Below are 15,312 nucleotides of genomic sequence, written 5' to 3' on the forward strand. Positions count from 1 at the left end.
TATCGGGGGCGTGGCCGTCGGCGCCGGTGCCGGGAGCGCAGCGATGGCGGCGGCGGAGCTGGAGCGGCTGCGGATGGCCGGGGCCGGCATGGCCATCGCCGTGCTCACCAGCGGCGGCGACGCGCAAGGTGGGGCCCGGCCGGGGCGGGGGAGCGGGGACATCGGCCCCGGTGGGCTCGTCCCGCCGGGGTTGCGTGGCCGTGGCCGTGGCCGTGGCCGTGTCCTCCCTGGCTCCCGCAGGCGCGGCGGGGCCGGAGTCCTCGGGGCCTCGGGGAGCGCAGCTCCTCCCCGGACGCCCGGGGCGGGCGCAGCAGGGACACGGGCACGGACACACGCACGCACATTCCTCCCGTGTTTCCCGCGCGGCGCTTCCCTGTCCCCATCACCCCGTCGGGAGCATCTTCCCGAGGCAAGCCCGACGGTGGGGTCCGTCCCCCCCAGAGCCGCTGTTTGTAATGCGCCTCGCTCGCAGGCAGTTGCTCATCTGCAGCTCTCACCCGTGCTCTGAGTTTCCCCGGTCTCTGCCCACATGGCCCCCGCTCCTCAAGGAGACACCTCAGGGTCATCGCTGTGATCTGGTCCCCTCTGGGGAACAGGGTCCCTCAAGGCCATCCTGGTTCATATCTTGCCTTTCCAGGGATGAACGCTGCCGTCCGCGCCGTCACCCGCATGGGGATATATGTGGGAGCCAAGGTCTTCCTCATCTATGAGGTTGGGGTACCCACCTGCTCCCCATCACAAGTCGGGGGGAGCCTCCCCCCATGTGCCGGGGTACCACTGATTTCCACCCCCTGCTTCTCCACAGGGCTACGAGGGTCTGGTGGAGGGGGGAGACAACATCAAGCAAGCCAACTGGCTCAGCGTCTCCAACATCATCCAGCTGGTGAGGATCAGCGGTAGGGTATGGAATCCCCAAATCCCACCCCAAACCTGTACGATGAGCTGTGTTCCCCCTTTCTCTCTGCAGGGTGGGACGGTGATCGGCAGTGCCCGCTGCAAAGCCTTCACCACGCGTGCGGGCCGGCTGCGGGCTGCCCGTAACTTGGTGGAGCATGGCATCACCAACCTCTGTGTCATCGGTGGGGATGGCAGCCTCACAGGCGCCGACATCTTCCGCTCCGAGTGGGGTGGGCTGCTGGAGGAGTTGGTCCGAGACGGTGGGTGAACCCCCTCCCCAAAACCCTGGGTGGGTGGAGTGAAAGCATTCAAGGGGTGTTGAGGTCCAGAGGTTCCACCCTATAGCCATGATACAGCACCACCATGGGGTTTAGTGATGCTCTTGGCAGTCCTGGGGTAATGGTTGGACTTGATGATCTTAAAGGTCTTTTCTAATTTAGTCCATTCTATGAGCCTCCGTTAGGGCTGGGCTCCTCCACTGCTCTGCAGAATCCAGCCCAACGCTGGGGCAGGGAATGGGAGCGCCCTAAAATATCTGGTGGTACGGCCATCCCCCCCCTGCAGGGCAGATCAGTGAGGAGGTGGCGCGGGAGAACTGCCGCCTGAACATCGTGGGGCTGGTGGGCTCCATTGACAACGATTTCTGCGGCACCGACATGACCATTGGCACCGACTCGGCGCTGCACCGCATCATGGAGGTGATTGATGCCATCACCACCACGGCACAGAGGTGAGCGGGCTAGGGCTGGACTCTGGACCACCCTGGGCATCACATCCACTCTCCATCTCCTCCTACCTGTATTCTTGCAGCCACCAGCGGACGTTCGTGCTGGAGGTGATGGGCCGCCACTGCGGGTAAGGAGGGGAAGGGATCAATGGGATGGGATGCTATGTGTTGGGGCTGGTGCTGCCACCGCCTTGTCCCCCCAGGTACTTGGCGCTGGTGTCTGGTTTGGCCTCGGGCGCAGACTGGCTCTTCATCCCTGAATCCCCTCCAGAGGATGGCTGGGAGGACCTCATGTGTGAGAGGCTTGGGGAGGTGAGAAGGGGGGTTCCTATGGTCACATCCCCCTTTTCTCTATGGAGAGTCCCTGCAGGGATCTGGGCTGAGCCCTGTGGCCAGTGGCCAAACCCTGCGAAGCTTCTGGAGCTCCCATCATTGTCCCTGTGAAACAGGGCACTCAGCTGAGCGCAAATCCAGCCCTAATGTGCCAGGGGCCGTGCTGCCTCGGGGCTTGGGCACCCAGACCATGAGCCACCCCCCCCAGCAGCAGCCGATGTGGGGAGGGTGGAAGGATGCTGGGACTCGGTTGCCGGTGATTTTTGGCTAACCTCGGTGGCTGATTTCCTCCCTACACCAGACACGCAGCAGGGGCTCACGGCTCAACATCATCATCATTGCTGAGGGTGCCATCGACCGCAATGGCAAACCAATCTCCTCCAACTACGTGAAGGATGTAAGTGACTGCTCCAGCACCCGCTCCAGCACCTGCAGTGACCAGTGGGTTCCTGTGTGACCTTCTCTCTTCTCTGCAGCTGGTGGTGCAGCGCTTGGGTTTCGACACACGGGTCACCGTCCTTGGCCACGTGCAGCGTGGCGGGACTCCATCAGCCTTTGACCGTGTGCTGGTAGGTCCCGGGTGAGGGTGATAAGGGGGGGGTCATCCTGCAGAAAGGAGCAGGCAGTTGGGGGAACCCTGTTCCTGCTTTCCCTCTACCCATTGCAAAGGACTTGCCAGCTTGGGATGAGACTCAGATGGTCCCCCCAGGCTCAGCACCGCAGAACAATATGCTCTTTTCCCCTCATTTGCTTCAAATTCCATGGGTTTTTAAATAAAACCAGCAGCTCCCTGGCTGTAAATCAGCTGTGCAAGCAGCCACGCAGTTTCCAAGCCTGTGGGAGCATCCCAGCCAGCTGGCGCAGGGGAGCCCTGATGTCACAGGGCACCGGGTGCCCCTTTCCCTTTGCAGAGCAGCAAGATGGGGATGGAGGCAGTGATGGCGCTGCTGGAGGCCACGCCAGACACGCCGGCCTGCGTGGTGAGCCTCTCGGGGAACCAGTCGGTGCGGCTGCCGCTCATGGAGTGCGTCCAGGTGGTGAGTACCAGGAGGATGAGGCATGCCAGCCTGCTGGGTGCGGATCCTGCTCCCCTTCCCTGCAGGCAGGGGTCTCATGGTGCTGTTCTCTTACCCCCCCCCAAAGACTAAGGATGTGCAGAAGGCCATGGATGAGAAGAGGTTTGATGAGGCCATCCAGCTGCGTGGGAGGTGAGCAGGGATTGGGATGGTGCGAGACCTCCTGATGGGATGGCCAAAAGGATGTGCTGGGATGGGGGATTCTCTCTTCTTGGGGGAAAACATTGGCTCCTGCCGCTGCGAGGGCATCGTCCCTCCCTTCTTCAGGTCTAGATGCCCCTCAGGGCCACACTGCCTTGTTCTTGCAGGAGCTTTGAGAACAACTGGAACATCTACAAGCTGCTGGCGCACCAGAAGCCAGCACAGGAGAAGGTGAGGAGGGACGGAGAGCGGCAGTGGTCACTGTCCCCACCTTGGGGGACACGCACTGATGTGCCATCCCCATCACTGTCCCCCCAGAGCCCCTTCAGCCTGGCCATCCTGAACGTGGGTGCCCCCGCTGCTGGCATGAACGCTGCCGTCAGGTCAGCTGTACGAATCGGCATTTGCCAGGGACACACCGTCTACGTGGTGAGCGACGGCTTCGAGGGCTTGTCCAAGGGGCAGGTGAGTGGGATGCTGAGCCTGGGTGCCACAGACTGCCCAGAGGAATGGCTTTGGGCTTGGAGGGCGTTGCAGGGTGTTTTACCCCGAAACTGAGCTCTGCTGCTTTCAGATCCGTGAGGTGGGCTGGCACGACGTGGCGGGCTGGCTGGGACGTGGTGGGTCCATGCTGGGCACCAAGCGGTAAGTGCAGCCCCCAAGGGCTATACAGGAGGGGATCCCCTGTCCTCATCTAGAATCATAGAATCATAGAATCATAGAACAGTTAGGGTTGGAAAGGACCTCAAGATCATCTAGTTCCAACCCCCCTGCCATGGGCAGGGACACCTCACACTAAACCATCCCACCCAAGGCTTCATCCAACCTGGCCTTGAACACTGCCAGGGATGGAGCACTCACAACCTCCCTGGGCAACCGATTCCAGTGCCTCACCACCCTAACAGGAAAGAATTTCCTCCTTATATCCAGTCTAAACATCACGGTCTCTCCCCCGTTTCCCCCAGGACGCTGCCCAAGACCTGCATGGAAAAGATTGTGGAGAACGTGCGGAAATTCAACATCCAGGGGCTGCTGGTCATCGGGGGGTTCGAGGTGCGGGGGGAATCCTCAACTATGTTTCAGAGGGGGCTGGGATGGGCTGTCAGCATCCCATGTAGTGCAGGCAGCCCAAAGCCTTCCTTCTGGGATGTGGATCCGGCCCCAGGGCCGGCACCTCTCCAGCTTTGGGCTGTCTGTAGGCCTACGAGGGGGTGCTGCAGCTGGTGGAGGCCCGCGGGCAGTATGAGGAGCTCTGCATCGTCATGTGTGTCATCCCTGCCACCATCAGCAACAACGTGCCTGGCACCGACTTCAGCCTGGGCTCAGACACAGCTGTCAATGCAGCCATGGAGGTGAGGGACAGGGCAAGGGACAGCTCCCGGAGCTGTTCTGGTCCAGCAGATCCCATCATATTTTGGGATGGCACACTGGGAATGAACCAGGCTCCCATCGCAGGCAGCAAAGGTGAGTTTTCCTTGTGTGACCCCCCCTTCTCCTGGCACAGAGCTGTGACCGTATCAAGCAGTCAGCCTCAGGCACCAAGCGCCGTGTCTTCATCGTGGAGACGATGGGGGGCTACTGCGGGTACCTGTCCACTGTCACCGGCATCGCGGTGGGTGCCGATGCTGCCTACGTCTATGAAGATCCCTTCACCATCCACGACCTGAAGGTGAGCAGGGCAGGACCTCTTTCTGGCAGTATCATTTGGGTAAAATAAGAAGGGAAACTTGGAAAGGGAGGGCTCTGGGTCAGGACAGGATTTGGGGGAGCAAGGCCAAGCTCCGTGGAGCTGCTGGGTCGATGTTAGTGGCACTTGGGTCCAAACAAGAGAACCAGAGGGACCCAGGATGGCTGTGTTCATCTTGCAGGCCAACGTGGAGCACTTGACTGACAAAATGAAGACAGATATACAGAGAGGGCTGGTGCTGCGGTGAGTTGGGAACCCCCCGGGATGCTCACTGAAAAACCCAGCCCTGTGGAACGGATAGAGGCTGGAGCTGAGCCCTTCCTGTGGCCAAAGAGGGTCCTTGTGTGCAGTGAGATTTGGCAGGGTGGGCACTCAGCTGGGGGACAGTCTTGCAGAGGGATGCCTCTGCTGCTGCCCCCACCCCTGCCCCAGGGTCCTGCTGGGGAGATGAGCTGGAGCAGCAAAAAAGGTGTTCAGGGAAGCAGGGAGGGACCCCCTCCAATCCTTTCCCTCTGTTCCCCCAGCAATGAGAAGTGCCATGAACACTACACCACTGAGTTCCTCTACAACCTCTACTCCTCTGAGGGCAAAGGCATCTTCGACTGCAGGATTAACGTCCTCGGCCACCTCCAGCAGGTACAGGGGATGGGGCAGCATATGCTGTCCCCAAGAGCTGGGTGGGTTTGTCATTGCCATTTGTTTGTCCCCAGGGGGGAGCACCAACCCCCTTTGACCGGAACTATGGGACCAAGCTGGGAGTGAAGGCGGTGCTGTGGATGTCGGAGAAGCTGCGGGAGGCCTACAGCAAGGGTGAGCTGAGGCCTGGGGGTCCTGTGGTGGGGTGGGCGGATGCTGGTGGCACTGGGCAGCTGGGCCCTGGTGAGGTGGCCATGGTTGGCAGCATCCATCTCCCTCCCAGGGCGCACATTTGCCAACTCAGCAGAGTCTGCCTGCGTGATCGGGCTCAGGAAGAAGGTGGTGGCCTTCAGCCCTGTGACCGAGCTCAAGAAAGTCACTGACTTTGAGTAAGTCCCCATCCCTGTGCCCCAGCGGTTCGCCAGGTCCCAGCAGGAGAACCTCTCCTGGGTTGTCCCTGGGACCACACTAGAGCCGTGTCTCCGCCCTGCGCAGGCACAGGCTGCCCCAGGAGCAGTGGTGGCTGAACCTGCGGCTGATGCTGAAGATGCTCGCCAACTACCAGATCAGTCTGACCGAGTACATCTCGGGAACGATGGAGCACGTCACCCGCCGCACACTCAGCATCGAGAAGGGCTTCTGATCCCATCAGCCCAAGCCATAGCCCCCCGCCCTGTGTCATCTCCATACCCACATGCTGCTCGGGGAGCACCAGGTCCCCTGTTCTCAGTAGCCCTGTAGCTTTGCCATCAACCCCTTAAAGCAGGCAGAGCCTGGTCGCAGCTCCCAAACCAGCACAATCCTGCTCCAAAATGCTGGTCCAGGGGTCTGGCTCCTCTGCAGGTGCAGAGAAGAGGTGTTGCTAGAGCCCTGCTGCAGAGCCCAGACCCTTTGTCTTCCCTTAATAGTTTATTCCTGTTATTTAACGATGGGGTATCTTGATCCTTATTTAGCGGCTTGACCGCCTGAGCCAACTGCTGCTGTTAGTCACCTGCCCTGTGTGCAGGAAGAGAGCCAAGGAGGATGCGGTGAGATCCTGGAGTGGGTAGGGGCTGTTCCTGGGGGCTGTCAGCTACCCCAAGGGCCCTGGTAAAGCTCTATCCTCCAGTGGTGTTTGGCCTGTGGGGTGTCTCGAGGGCTCAGCACAGAGCACTGGTCCTGGCAAGCCCCTTTTTCCCAGCCACCTTGCATGATGCTTGGCTGCGACCGTCACCATGCAGCCCTGGGTGCTGTGCCCGTCATCTCACTCCCCAAATCTTGTACCATTCGTGGCGCTGCTCTCTTCCTCTAGAGATAAAACCTGCTGGAGCCAAACCTGCCTTGCTGGAGAGTGATCATTGTGTGCTGTGGGGGTGAGACCTGTGGTTAGGATGGGGTGAATGAAGCCAGACGGTTTGCTGTGGAATAACACTGGGCTGTGAGGCCTTCCTGCTTCATGCATCCTCAAAGCCTGGGAGAGCTGGACGTCAGCATCCCTCTGCGGGCAGACTTCGCAATCCTGGAGGAAAATTGCTTCTCCTTTGTTTTGGTTCCCACCTTCACAGAAAGCACAGAAGTGATTTATGGGGTGCTATGTTTGTTTGTTAAGGCAGTTTCCCAGGGCGGCTGCCAGGCGTGCCAGGTCCCACGTGCAGTGCTCGGCTCAGCCAATGCCAGATGGACACATGTAGCCCCATTCCCAGGCCACTTTCCTCCCAGGGCTTTTGGCTATGGCTCCAGCCCCTGGGACATGGCCAGCACCAGGACACTTCCTAGTCTTTGGGGTCAAACATGCAGTTATGTTTTCCTCCCCATGGAGTTGTTCCCAAGCTATGACTTCTCCCCCCCAGTTTCAGTGCTTTTCCCCTAGCTGGCCCCATTACTTGTTTTAGGCTCTGGAGGAAGATCGTAATTACTGTATCTTCCCTGCCAGAGCTGGGCACACAGGGAATTGGCAGGCCTTGGTGATGGAGGCAGCATTGCTGCTGTTCCTGGGTGAGTATCTGCTCTGGGGACCCCAGGCAGAGACCTGGCTGTTCCTGCCAGCACTGGCGAGTGGGAAATAGAATCATAGAATGGTTTAGGTTGGAAAGGACCTTAAGATCATCCAGTTACAACCCCCCTGCCTTGGGCAGGAATGCCTCACACTAGACCATGCCACCCAGGGCTCTGTCCAACCAGGCCATGAACACTGCCAGGGATGGAGCATTTACCACTTCTTTGGACAACCCATTCCAGTGCCTCACCACCCTCACAGTAAAAAACTTCTTCCTTCTATGTAACCTAAACTTCCCATTTTAGTTTAAACCCGTTACCCCTTGTCCTATCGCACCATCCTGTGTGCACTTTTGAGAAGCCTCAGTGGTCCCACTTGCCTGCCTGAATCTCCAAGAGTCCCCGAGGGCAGTTTCAGCACAAGTTCAGGCTGTATCCACAGCCACTGGTGTTTTCCACCATAGGGAAACATCTGCCCTCACCACTAGATATCCCTGCTGAGACAAAAGGTGTGGGTGAAAGCAGGTCATGCCAAAAAGCTCTTGGCAGGGCCATGGATGGGCTGGCGCAGCACCACAGCCAGGTTCAGGGTGTGAATAGGGGAGGGATGTCCCCATAAGACAAGGTTAAGGGTCACCGCAGCCTTAACACCTCATTTCCACCCCAAAACATAAAACCCTGCACTGACAGACTCCTGGGGGGAGACAGGCAAGCACAGCCCCTCCATTCTGTGGGGAGCAACCACCCCGTGCCCTACCAGGGCAAGCAGGAAAGGACACAGTGACTGTGCATGCAAGCTCCCCATCACATCCAGCCCAGGCCCAGGTTGCCCCCCTCCCCATAGAGAAGGCAGGACAAAGAGGCACAAGCATCTTTCAACAAAGGGCAGGCTGCCAGGTCCCTGGGGTGAAAAGGCATGAGCCGAAGAGGCCAGACTCCCCCAGGGGCTGTGCCAAGAGCGAGTGGGATGCTGCGGGGTCATCCTGCAAGGAGTGTTTGGGAGCATCGAGGGCAGCTCTCCTGGCAGCAGGAGCACCCGCAGTCGCCAAGTGTGAAGAGCACAGCACGTAAGCGGCAAGAGCTTGGGGACAGTCGTGCTGTCAGGGATTAACAGCCCAGCTTCTCCAGTGGAGCGGGAAGGAACTGTGCCAGAGCAGCCGCAGGCCATGGCGATTGCTCCATTTGCCACCCTCACAGCAAGGAGCTCCCGTGACAGATGACACTTTGATCACTCTCCTTCCAGCAAAGCTGGAGTATGGGGGGAGGTCTGGCATGCCCAAAGTGCAGCTCTCCTGTTCCCCCAACTTGGACAGGCACAACTACTGCCATCAAGACAGCCTGGGAGAGGGCTTGCCCTCGGTACAAGGGCAAGATGCAAGCAAGATGACGGGTAAGTCTCCTGGGCCCTGGCTGTCAAGGGAAGTCTGGTATAGTATAAATCACACTGGCCATTTAAATGCAGCTGGGTTTGACGCAGAAGGCAAGAACTAGGTCATCTGAGGAGTTAAATGCCTCAGCAATCCTCATCCAAGTGATGAGGGTCAAACCGTGCCCCCTCCCACCAATGTCAACAGTATTGTAGACATAGGGCTGTCATCATCCCCCTGGATGAGCATTCCTTCCTTTCTGGCAGCATGACAAACAGGGAGAGTGGGGACATGGAAAACGCCACGTCCCCCTGCACACCACTGTGGCCCACAGCTGAGCAGCACACAGGGTTCACATCCTATGTCTCAGGAGCCAAGACCATCCCTTTGCACCGCTGCACAAGCTTTACTCACCATCTCCTTTGCTTCCTGTGCTCCATGTGGACTCGTGGCTGCAAGAAGGTTCCCAAATACCACAGTGCTTTTGAAAAGCAGCCCCTGCAGCAGCCTGGTGTGCTACCCACCCGCACCAGAGGCTGGTGAGCCATTTCCCAGGTCCAGTGAAGTGGGAAGGCACAGGGGCCCACAGCCCTCCTCCTGCTCTGCAGGGATAACAATGCAAGCCATGAACCAGACGTAATGGAGCAATGCCCAGAGTCAGTTGTTCTCACTATGTTTGCTGAACCCCAGCCACAAGTGACGCGTCCTAGAGGGATAACTGGTTTTATTTGGTATGTCACAACATTTCAGTTTGTATTTAGGAGCTCTCTAAAATCTTAGTAAATGCAGTTTTTTCAATTAAAGAAGAAACACCAACTCCTGATGCCTGTGCAAGAATGAAAGTAACGCCTGGCTTGTTTTCTTCTAACTGCAAAATGCCCACAGGCTTTTTACTCTGATGTTGTTTCCTTAAGCTGCTCTAACGCCTGCAGGGGCATGAGGGGGTGAGAATAGAGCTGAGCATTCAGGATCTGGGAGAGTATAACTGCTGTTTCACTGAGGCTGCATCAGCTTCTCTTTGGGCTGCCTGACCACCAAGTCAGATGCTGCACATTGCTAATGAGGACCAGAAGTCAGGAGCTGAAGAATTTGACATTGACCTTCACCATCTGCACCAGACAGCTCTTGGTGATCACTTCAGACAGCGTCTCCCCAACGGACTTCACAAAACCAGATCGTTGTGGTAGAACTGCCTTCAGAGTGTGCTACACACAGAGGCTGGCCAAGGATCAGTGTGACAGGGAGCCACCAACTAGCAGTGAGTGACCTTTCTGACCATCAGCAGGCTTTGCCATCCCCCTTCGATCGCACAGCACAGTGGCACCACTCACTGCAGCCCTGCTCACTTCTGCTTTGCTGATTTGCCTGCAGCTCTCATCAAACAGCCCCAGCAACATGAGATAAAATGTTAACAGAGCCTGCTACGCAAGCAGGAAAGCTCCCGAGAGCTGGGTCAGGCGCTGCCAGCCCCAGCACGATGTGCACAGCCAGGGGCAATGTCAGGAGCTACAGGGGCAGCCAGCAGCACCCCAGTCCAGCCCCTCCACAGGGAAAGCACAGAGGGAAACACCAAGGCTTTGGCTGCAGCCAGGCATGCGTGAGCAGAACGGTGCTGCAGGTCTGGCTGGCTCTCCAGGGAGGTCTGTAATGGGCACCGTCACTCCTCCTGCAGCTCCTTCTTCCGAACGGCCTGGAGCCTCCTCCCCACTGTCTGGTGGATGATTTCCAGACCCTCCGCATCCAGTTCCTTTGTGAGTAGTAGGATGGCATTCAGGACATTGTTCTGTTGGAATGAGACAGACACTACTTTATACAAGCATATTAACACCAAGCCCAGAAAAGCACACTTGATTTTTAAAACACTGCTCTTTCTAGGAACTCCACCACCACCAGTTTTCAACAGCCACCTGCAGCTACAAGGACAGAACAACCAAGCCCTCAGGGCAAACAGGGACAGAGACTGCATCTGAGGAGGCTAACTGGAATGCAAGACAAACCCATCCACCCAGTCCTGCGGACTGCCCACATGCCTCTGGCTTCTGGCCAGCCTCCCAACTGCCTTCTGTAAGGAAAGGCGCATTCATGAGCAGCCACCCTCTCTCTCTCCAGCGTGATCAAATGTAGGATGGGAAAGGACAGGAACCCTCTAATCTGAGGAATAAAGAGCTGGTGGTAGAATCATAAAAGCATGAGCTGGAAGAAACCCTTGAAGGTCCCCAGCCCGACCCTCACACATCATTCAGCAGCACTGTACACGTGGAACAAGATTTATAGCAAACTCTTGGTAATGCTGTTGAGCTTTGCAGTGGGTGAGCTGGGAGCAGTTTATCTCCTACAGACCTTTGAGTAAGGAGAGAGCTTCAGTGGCAGTAAATGAGCATACACTTAGAGAAGCCAGTGAAACAACATTTAGACTACTTTGATTTTTCTTATTTCTTCTTATTTCTTATGCCCCATCCCCGGTAGTGTTCAAGGCCAGGCTGGACAGGGCTTGGAGAAACCTGGTCTAGTGGAAGGTATCCCTGCCCATGGCAGGGGGTTGGAACTGGATAAGCTTTAAGGTCCCTTCTAACCCAAACCGTTCTATGATTCCATGATGATTCCCACATGTCCTATCACTGGATACCAAGGAGAAGAGGTCAGCATCCCCCTCTCGACTTCATCTCCTCAGGAAGCTGTAGAGAGCAATGGAGTTGCCCCTCACCCTGTTTTTTCTCCAAACTAGATAAAACCCAAGTCCTCAGCCACTCCCTACAGGACATTCCTTCCAGCCCTGCCACCAGTTTTGTTGCCCTCCTATAGAAGCATTCAAGTACCTTAACATCATTCTTAAATGGTGTGGCCGAGAACTGCAGGAAACAAAAAGCAATCTGGTCTTTAGCAGATACTCACTCTCTTCTTGCGGTTGCAGTCTGTCTCTTGAGGTGAAAAGGAGGAAAATTTATCCTTGGGAACAGGCTTCATACCAAGCTCCTCTCGGATTTTGCTAAAGAAGGGGAGGAAGAGCAAATGTTACGACCAACTGGGAGAACCTTACTCTGCCAGGCCAATTTTTCTAATCTTGGCAATCATGAATGAAGCATGTAGCTAAAGGACTGGCGATGCATCTATTCTCACACCACCACTGCCTACAAACCAACACCCCAAGTAAAACTCCCACATGAAGTGACATCCACCCAGCTATAAAACCCACAAGTGCTATTAAACCAGCACAGCTCCAGCACCATAACTGGAACAGTGGGAATCTGCACCAGCTGCAGGCCTGGCCCATGAAGTATCAGGTTTGGCTGCCAGTGTCCTTTCACACCACACGAGTTCAGCCCAGACATCCTAACAGCTCACAAGCAAGCCCTCACTTTGTCTCTTCCAGACTGAAGTTCAGCAGTTCGCTCTCGGTCTCAGTGGTGGATTCAGCAGCACTGGATTCAGTGGACTCAGGGCAGCCATTCCTCACATTCCTCCTTGCTGGTGGGGCCGTGATCTCTTCGCCATCAACCAGGGCCTGGGACAGTTCTTCCTCTGTCACAGCTGCAAAAACCAAAACAAAAGCCTGCTGCAATAAACTCCAACAGCCCAGGAAGGAAGCATCTCTAACGGGGCAGGTACTACTGCTGCAGAGATACACTGCAGGGGTTTGGCCCCAAAATCATCCTTTGTACTGGCCTTCTGCTTTTATCCTCCTCCTACAGTAAAACCCAACAGGAGAATGATGGCAGCCATCACCAGTCTATCAAAGTAAGAGAAAGGTATCAAGGAGGGCTGCAAACATGCTTTGCTAGTTCTTGTCTCTGGAGAAGGCTCCAAAAGCCACCGCACTACAGCTACCAGATGGAAAAGCTTGTTTTTTATGCCAGCATAAGTTGCAGAATCTTTGTTTTGCCACAGCTAAGGAGAGAGCTCTTTAAACCAGCAATTAGTGGTACTGTCTAAGCTATAATGAGGAGCTCTCAGTCCACTAGTGTTAACTCCAGCACTGCAGGGAGGGCAGAAACCAGCTTAGAAGCAGTGGATCTCGCAGAGCAGACACTCAACCTTCGATGCATCCTGACTCAAGGAAGAGTCAAAGGACACCTTAAAGAGAGGAAGCAACATGTCACTGGTTGGTTTCGCATTCACCCCGCCCATGGCTTGGGGCTGTTTACCTGCAAACACCCACCTTGGTTATCAAGCTTCTGCAGGCTGGGCAGGTTACGAAGCACTGTCATTCGGTAGTGGTGGGGGTCCGTCCCACAGCAGGGATTTTCAGAGAGCCACAGGACCCTCAGCCGGGGCAGGTTTTTGAGGTAGAAGAGCTCATTTAGGCTTGCAATGTTGTTCTTCCTCAGATAGAGTTCACTCAGATTCTGGCACTGATTCAGCGGCTCGAGATCTGAGATGCCATTCACACTGAAGAGACAGCACAGGATCAGAGACCAGTAAGCCCATCCCTCCCTCGCTGTACCGTTCAGATGACAGCACAGCCCCTGTAGCACAGCAGCTTTCCAGCCCCGCTTCCCACAACTCCGCACTGTGGCACATTATGGCAAGGGACGTCAAGCAACCCACAGCTTATAGCATTTCATCTTTTCAACAGAAGAAAGAAATAAATAAGCAGCCACTCCTCTCTACTGCAGTGACAAACAGCCTCTGCTTTCCCCAAACGCCTGCCTGTCACATTTGCATCCTTTCCTGTAGCAGTTCCTCAGACTCACTGAAGGAGAACCTATGTAAGATTCCCTAAGCTAAAAAGCTCAGATTTACAGACAGCATTGGCCGTTGTGGGATCCCCAGGACAGGGGAAAGATGGATGTGTTGTTAGGGGGAGTCTCATGGAAATTACAGGCTCCGTGAGGTCCATGAAACATTTCAACAAGCATTCTGCAAACTGGCCCCATACAGAGGCCCAGAAGATCCCCACTCAAACTACAGAATGCGACTTAGGAAGCAATGATCCTAACAGGTTTCAACACTTCTCAAAACAGGGACTATTTTCTTGAGTAGCAAAGCGAAGGGTGCAGAGAAGCCAGCAGAAGAATAATCATTTCTGCATCTCTGCCACTTGAGAAATCGGGCATGAAGAGCCAGGCAGCTCACACAGCCACAGAAAGGTGGTAAAGAAACCACTGGCCAGGTCACAGCCCCATCTTAAGGTGATTTCCTGTGCCCTCTCCAAAACTGGCAGTCCAACAGTCACCTGAACGTGATCACCTCGATGTTGGGCAAATCCCGGCATATTGATATCTGGGGCAGGAAGAGACAGAAACAGCAAGTTGGCACTTCCAGAAAAGAGAAAAAAGGCAATTTAAATCACAGACAAACAAGACAAAAGCAAGCACAGGAATTTACGTTTGCTTCAGCCTAACTCAAGCTTAATACCACCAGAGCGATCTGCTGTGACAATCAGTGCAGAGTCAGCAGCTCCTCCACCCTCACTGCCCAAGAATGGAAGCACAGACACCAGCCAGCTGCATGTTGCTTTTCTGCTCCAGCAACTCTGCACAGGCTTTCAGCCACCACGTACAGGGAAGGATCCCCCTTACCCCAGACAGCCCTCTAACAAGAGTACATCTTCCAAAGTCCCAAACAGACAAGGTAGGGCTCAGGGTCTCCAAGGGTCCATGCAGGGCCTTGGTGAGGAATTGGTTCCAAGTGCTCCCTGGAAACAACAGCATCCCTGCATGGTCTTTTTGGTTTTGATTTGTTTAGGTTATTTTGAGATGCTGATCAATCCTGAAAATCACTGCAGCCCACTGGCAGCAAGCCAGCCCAAACCAGGCTGGTGCCTTCCTCAGCACCCTGTTAACCCCATCCCCGCTGCGGCTGCCGGCCCAGGCTATGGCCAGCCTCATGGGCACAGGCTGGGGCTCCGCCATAGCAGCGTGGAGGCGCGGTGCCTCGTCCTCGTTGGCTCTTCCCGGCAGGATGGGAGCGGGCACGCAGTACTTACATCCGTCAAGTGGCTGCCCCTGCGGGAAGAGAGCAGGGGGTCACTGGGAGCACGGCAGGGCCCAGCCGCCCGCCTGCCGCCCCCACGCCCGGTCGGCACCCACCGAAGCTCCCCTGACACAGCCCTCCACGTGTTCCCCGCTCCCAGCCCTGCCTGTACCCCCTCCCCAGGCCCAGCGCCAGGCCCCGGCCCAGCTGCCCGCCCCGCCTCCCGCCGGGGCCCCCCGGCCCCGGGCCGTTCCCGCAGCCGCCCACCAGCAGTTAAGGCGGCGGACACCATCAAGCGCAACGGCCTTGGCCCGAGCCAGCACAGCCGCCCGCGTCAGCCTCATGGCCGGGCCGGGCCGGGCCTCCCGGGCCCGGGCGCCGCCGTCGCCAGAGGCGGAACCCGGCACTCGCGCAGGCTCCTCCCGACCGGGGCGGAACGGGGCTGGGCCTGGGCACTGGAGCTGCGGCACGCGTTGCGTTGCATTGCCTACCTTTCCCCTCCGTTGCCCGGCCTGCCCCTGGGCTGGCCATAGCCGGCAGCCATCCGAGCCGTTGGGTCTC

General features: G+C 56.7%; 2 protein-coding genes across 3 annotated transcripts; one reads left to right on the top strand and one right to left on the bottom strand.

The window, feature by feature from the left end:
* The first annotated feature begins 10 nt into the window (after nucleotides 1-10).
* PFKL (phosphofructokinase, liver type) lies at nucleotides 11-6,811 on the top strand. Its single transcript, XM_065675176.1, has 22 exons — nucleotides 11-128; nucleotides 638-711; nucleotides 806-883; nucleotides 968-1,157; nucleotides 1,462-1,627; nucleotides 1,708-1,752; nucleotides 1,828-1,936; nucleotides 2,259-2,354; nucleotides 2,434-2,526; nucleotides 2,869-2,994; nucleotides 3,101-3,165; nucleotides 3,342-3,405; nucleotides 3,493-3,639; nucleotides 3,749-3,819; nucleotides 4,140-4,227; nucleotides 4,374-4,526; nucleotides 4,679-4,843; nucleotides 5,043-5,104; nucleotides 5,386-5,497; nucleotides 5,572-5,671; nucleotides 5,781-5,886; nucleotides 5,993-6,811. Exons 1-22 carry the CDS (start codon nucleotides 44-46, stop codon nucleotides 6,138-6,140), a joined length of 2,343 nt encoding a protein of 780 aa, XP_065531248.1. The 5' UTR covers nucleotides 11-43; the 3' UTR covers nucleotides 6,141-6,811.
* Nucleotides 6,812-9,545: 2,734 nt separating this feature from the next.
* Nucleotides 9,546-15,173, bottom strand: CFAP410 (cilia and flagella associated protein 410). 2 transcript variants are annotated; one of them, XM_065675178.1, is made up of 7 exons: nucleotides 15,019-15,173; nucleotides 14,765-14,783; nucleotides 14,012-14,058; nucleotides 12,995-13,224; nucleotides 12,195-12,366; nucleotides 11,731-11,824; nucleotides 9,546-10,621 (listed from the first exon to the last, which is right to left on the bottom strand). In XM_065675178.1, the coding sequence occupies exons 1-7, from the start codon at nucleotides 15,093-15,095 to the stop codon at nucleotides 10,496-10,498; spliced, it is 765 nt and encodes a 254-aa protein (XP_065531250.1). In that variant the 5' UTR covers nucleotides 15,096-15,173; the 3' UTR covers nucleotides 9,546-10,495. The 2 variants fall into 2 exon arrangements, with proteins under 2 accessions (XP_065531250.1, XP_065531249.1); XM_065675177.1 differs by lacking the exons at nucleotides 14,765-14,783; nucleotides 15,019-15,173 and adding an exon at nucleotides 14,358-14,653.
* Nucleotides 15,174-15,312: the final 139 nt, after the last annotated feature.

Source organism: Lathamus discolor, chromosome 3, assembly GCF_037157495.1.
Source record: "Lathamus discolor isolate bLatDis1 chromosome 3, bLatDis1.hap1, whole genome shotgun sequence".
Taxonomy (NCBI): Eukaryota; Metazoa; Chordata; class Aves; order Psittaciformes; family Psittacidae; genus Lathamus; species Lathamus discolor.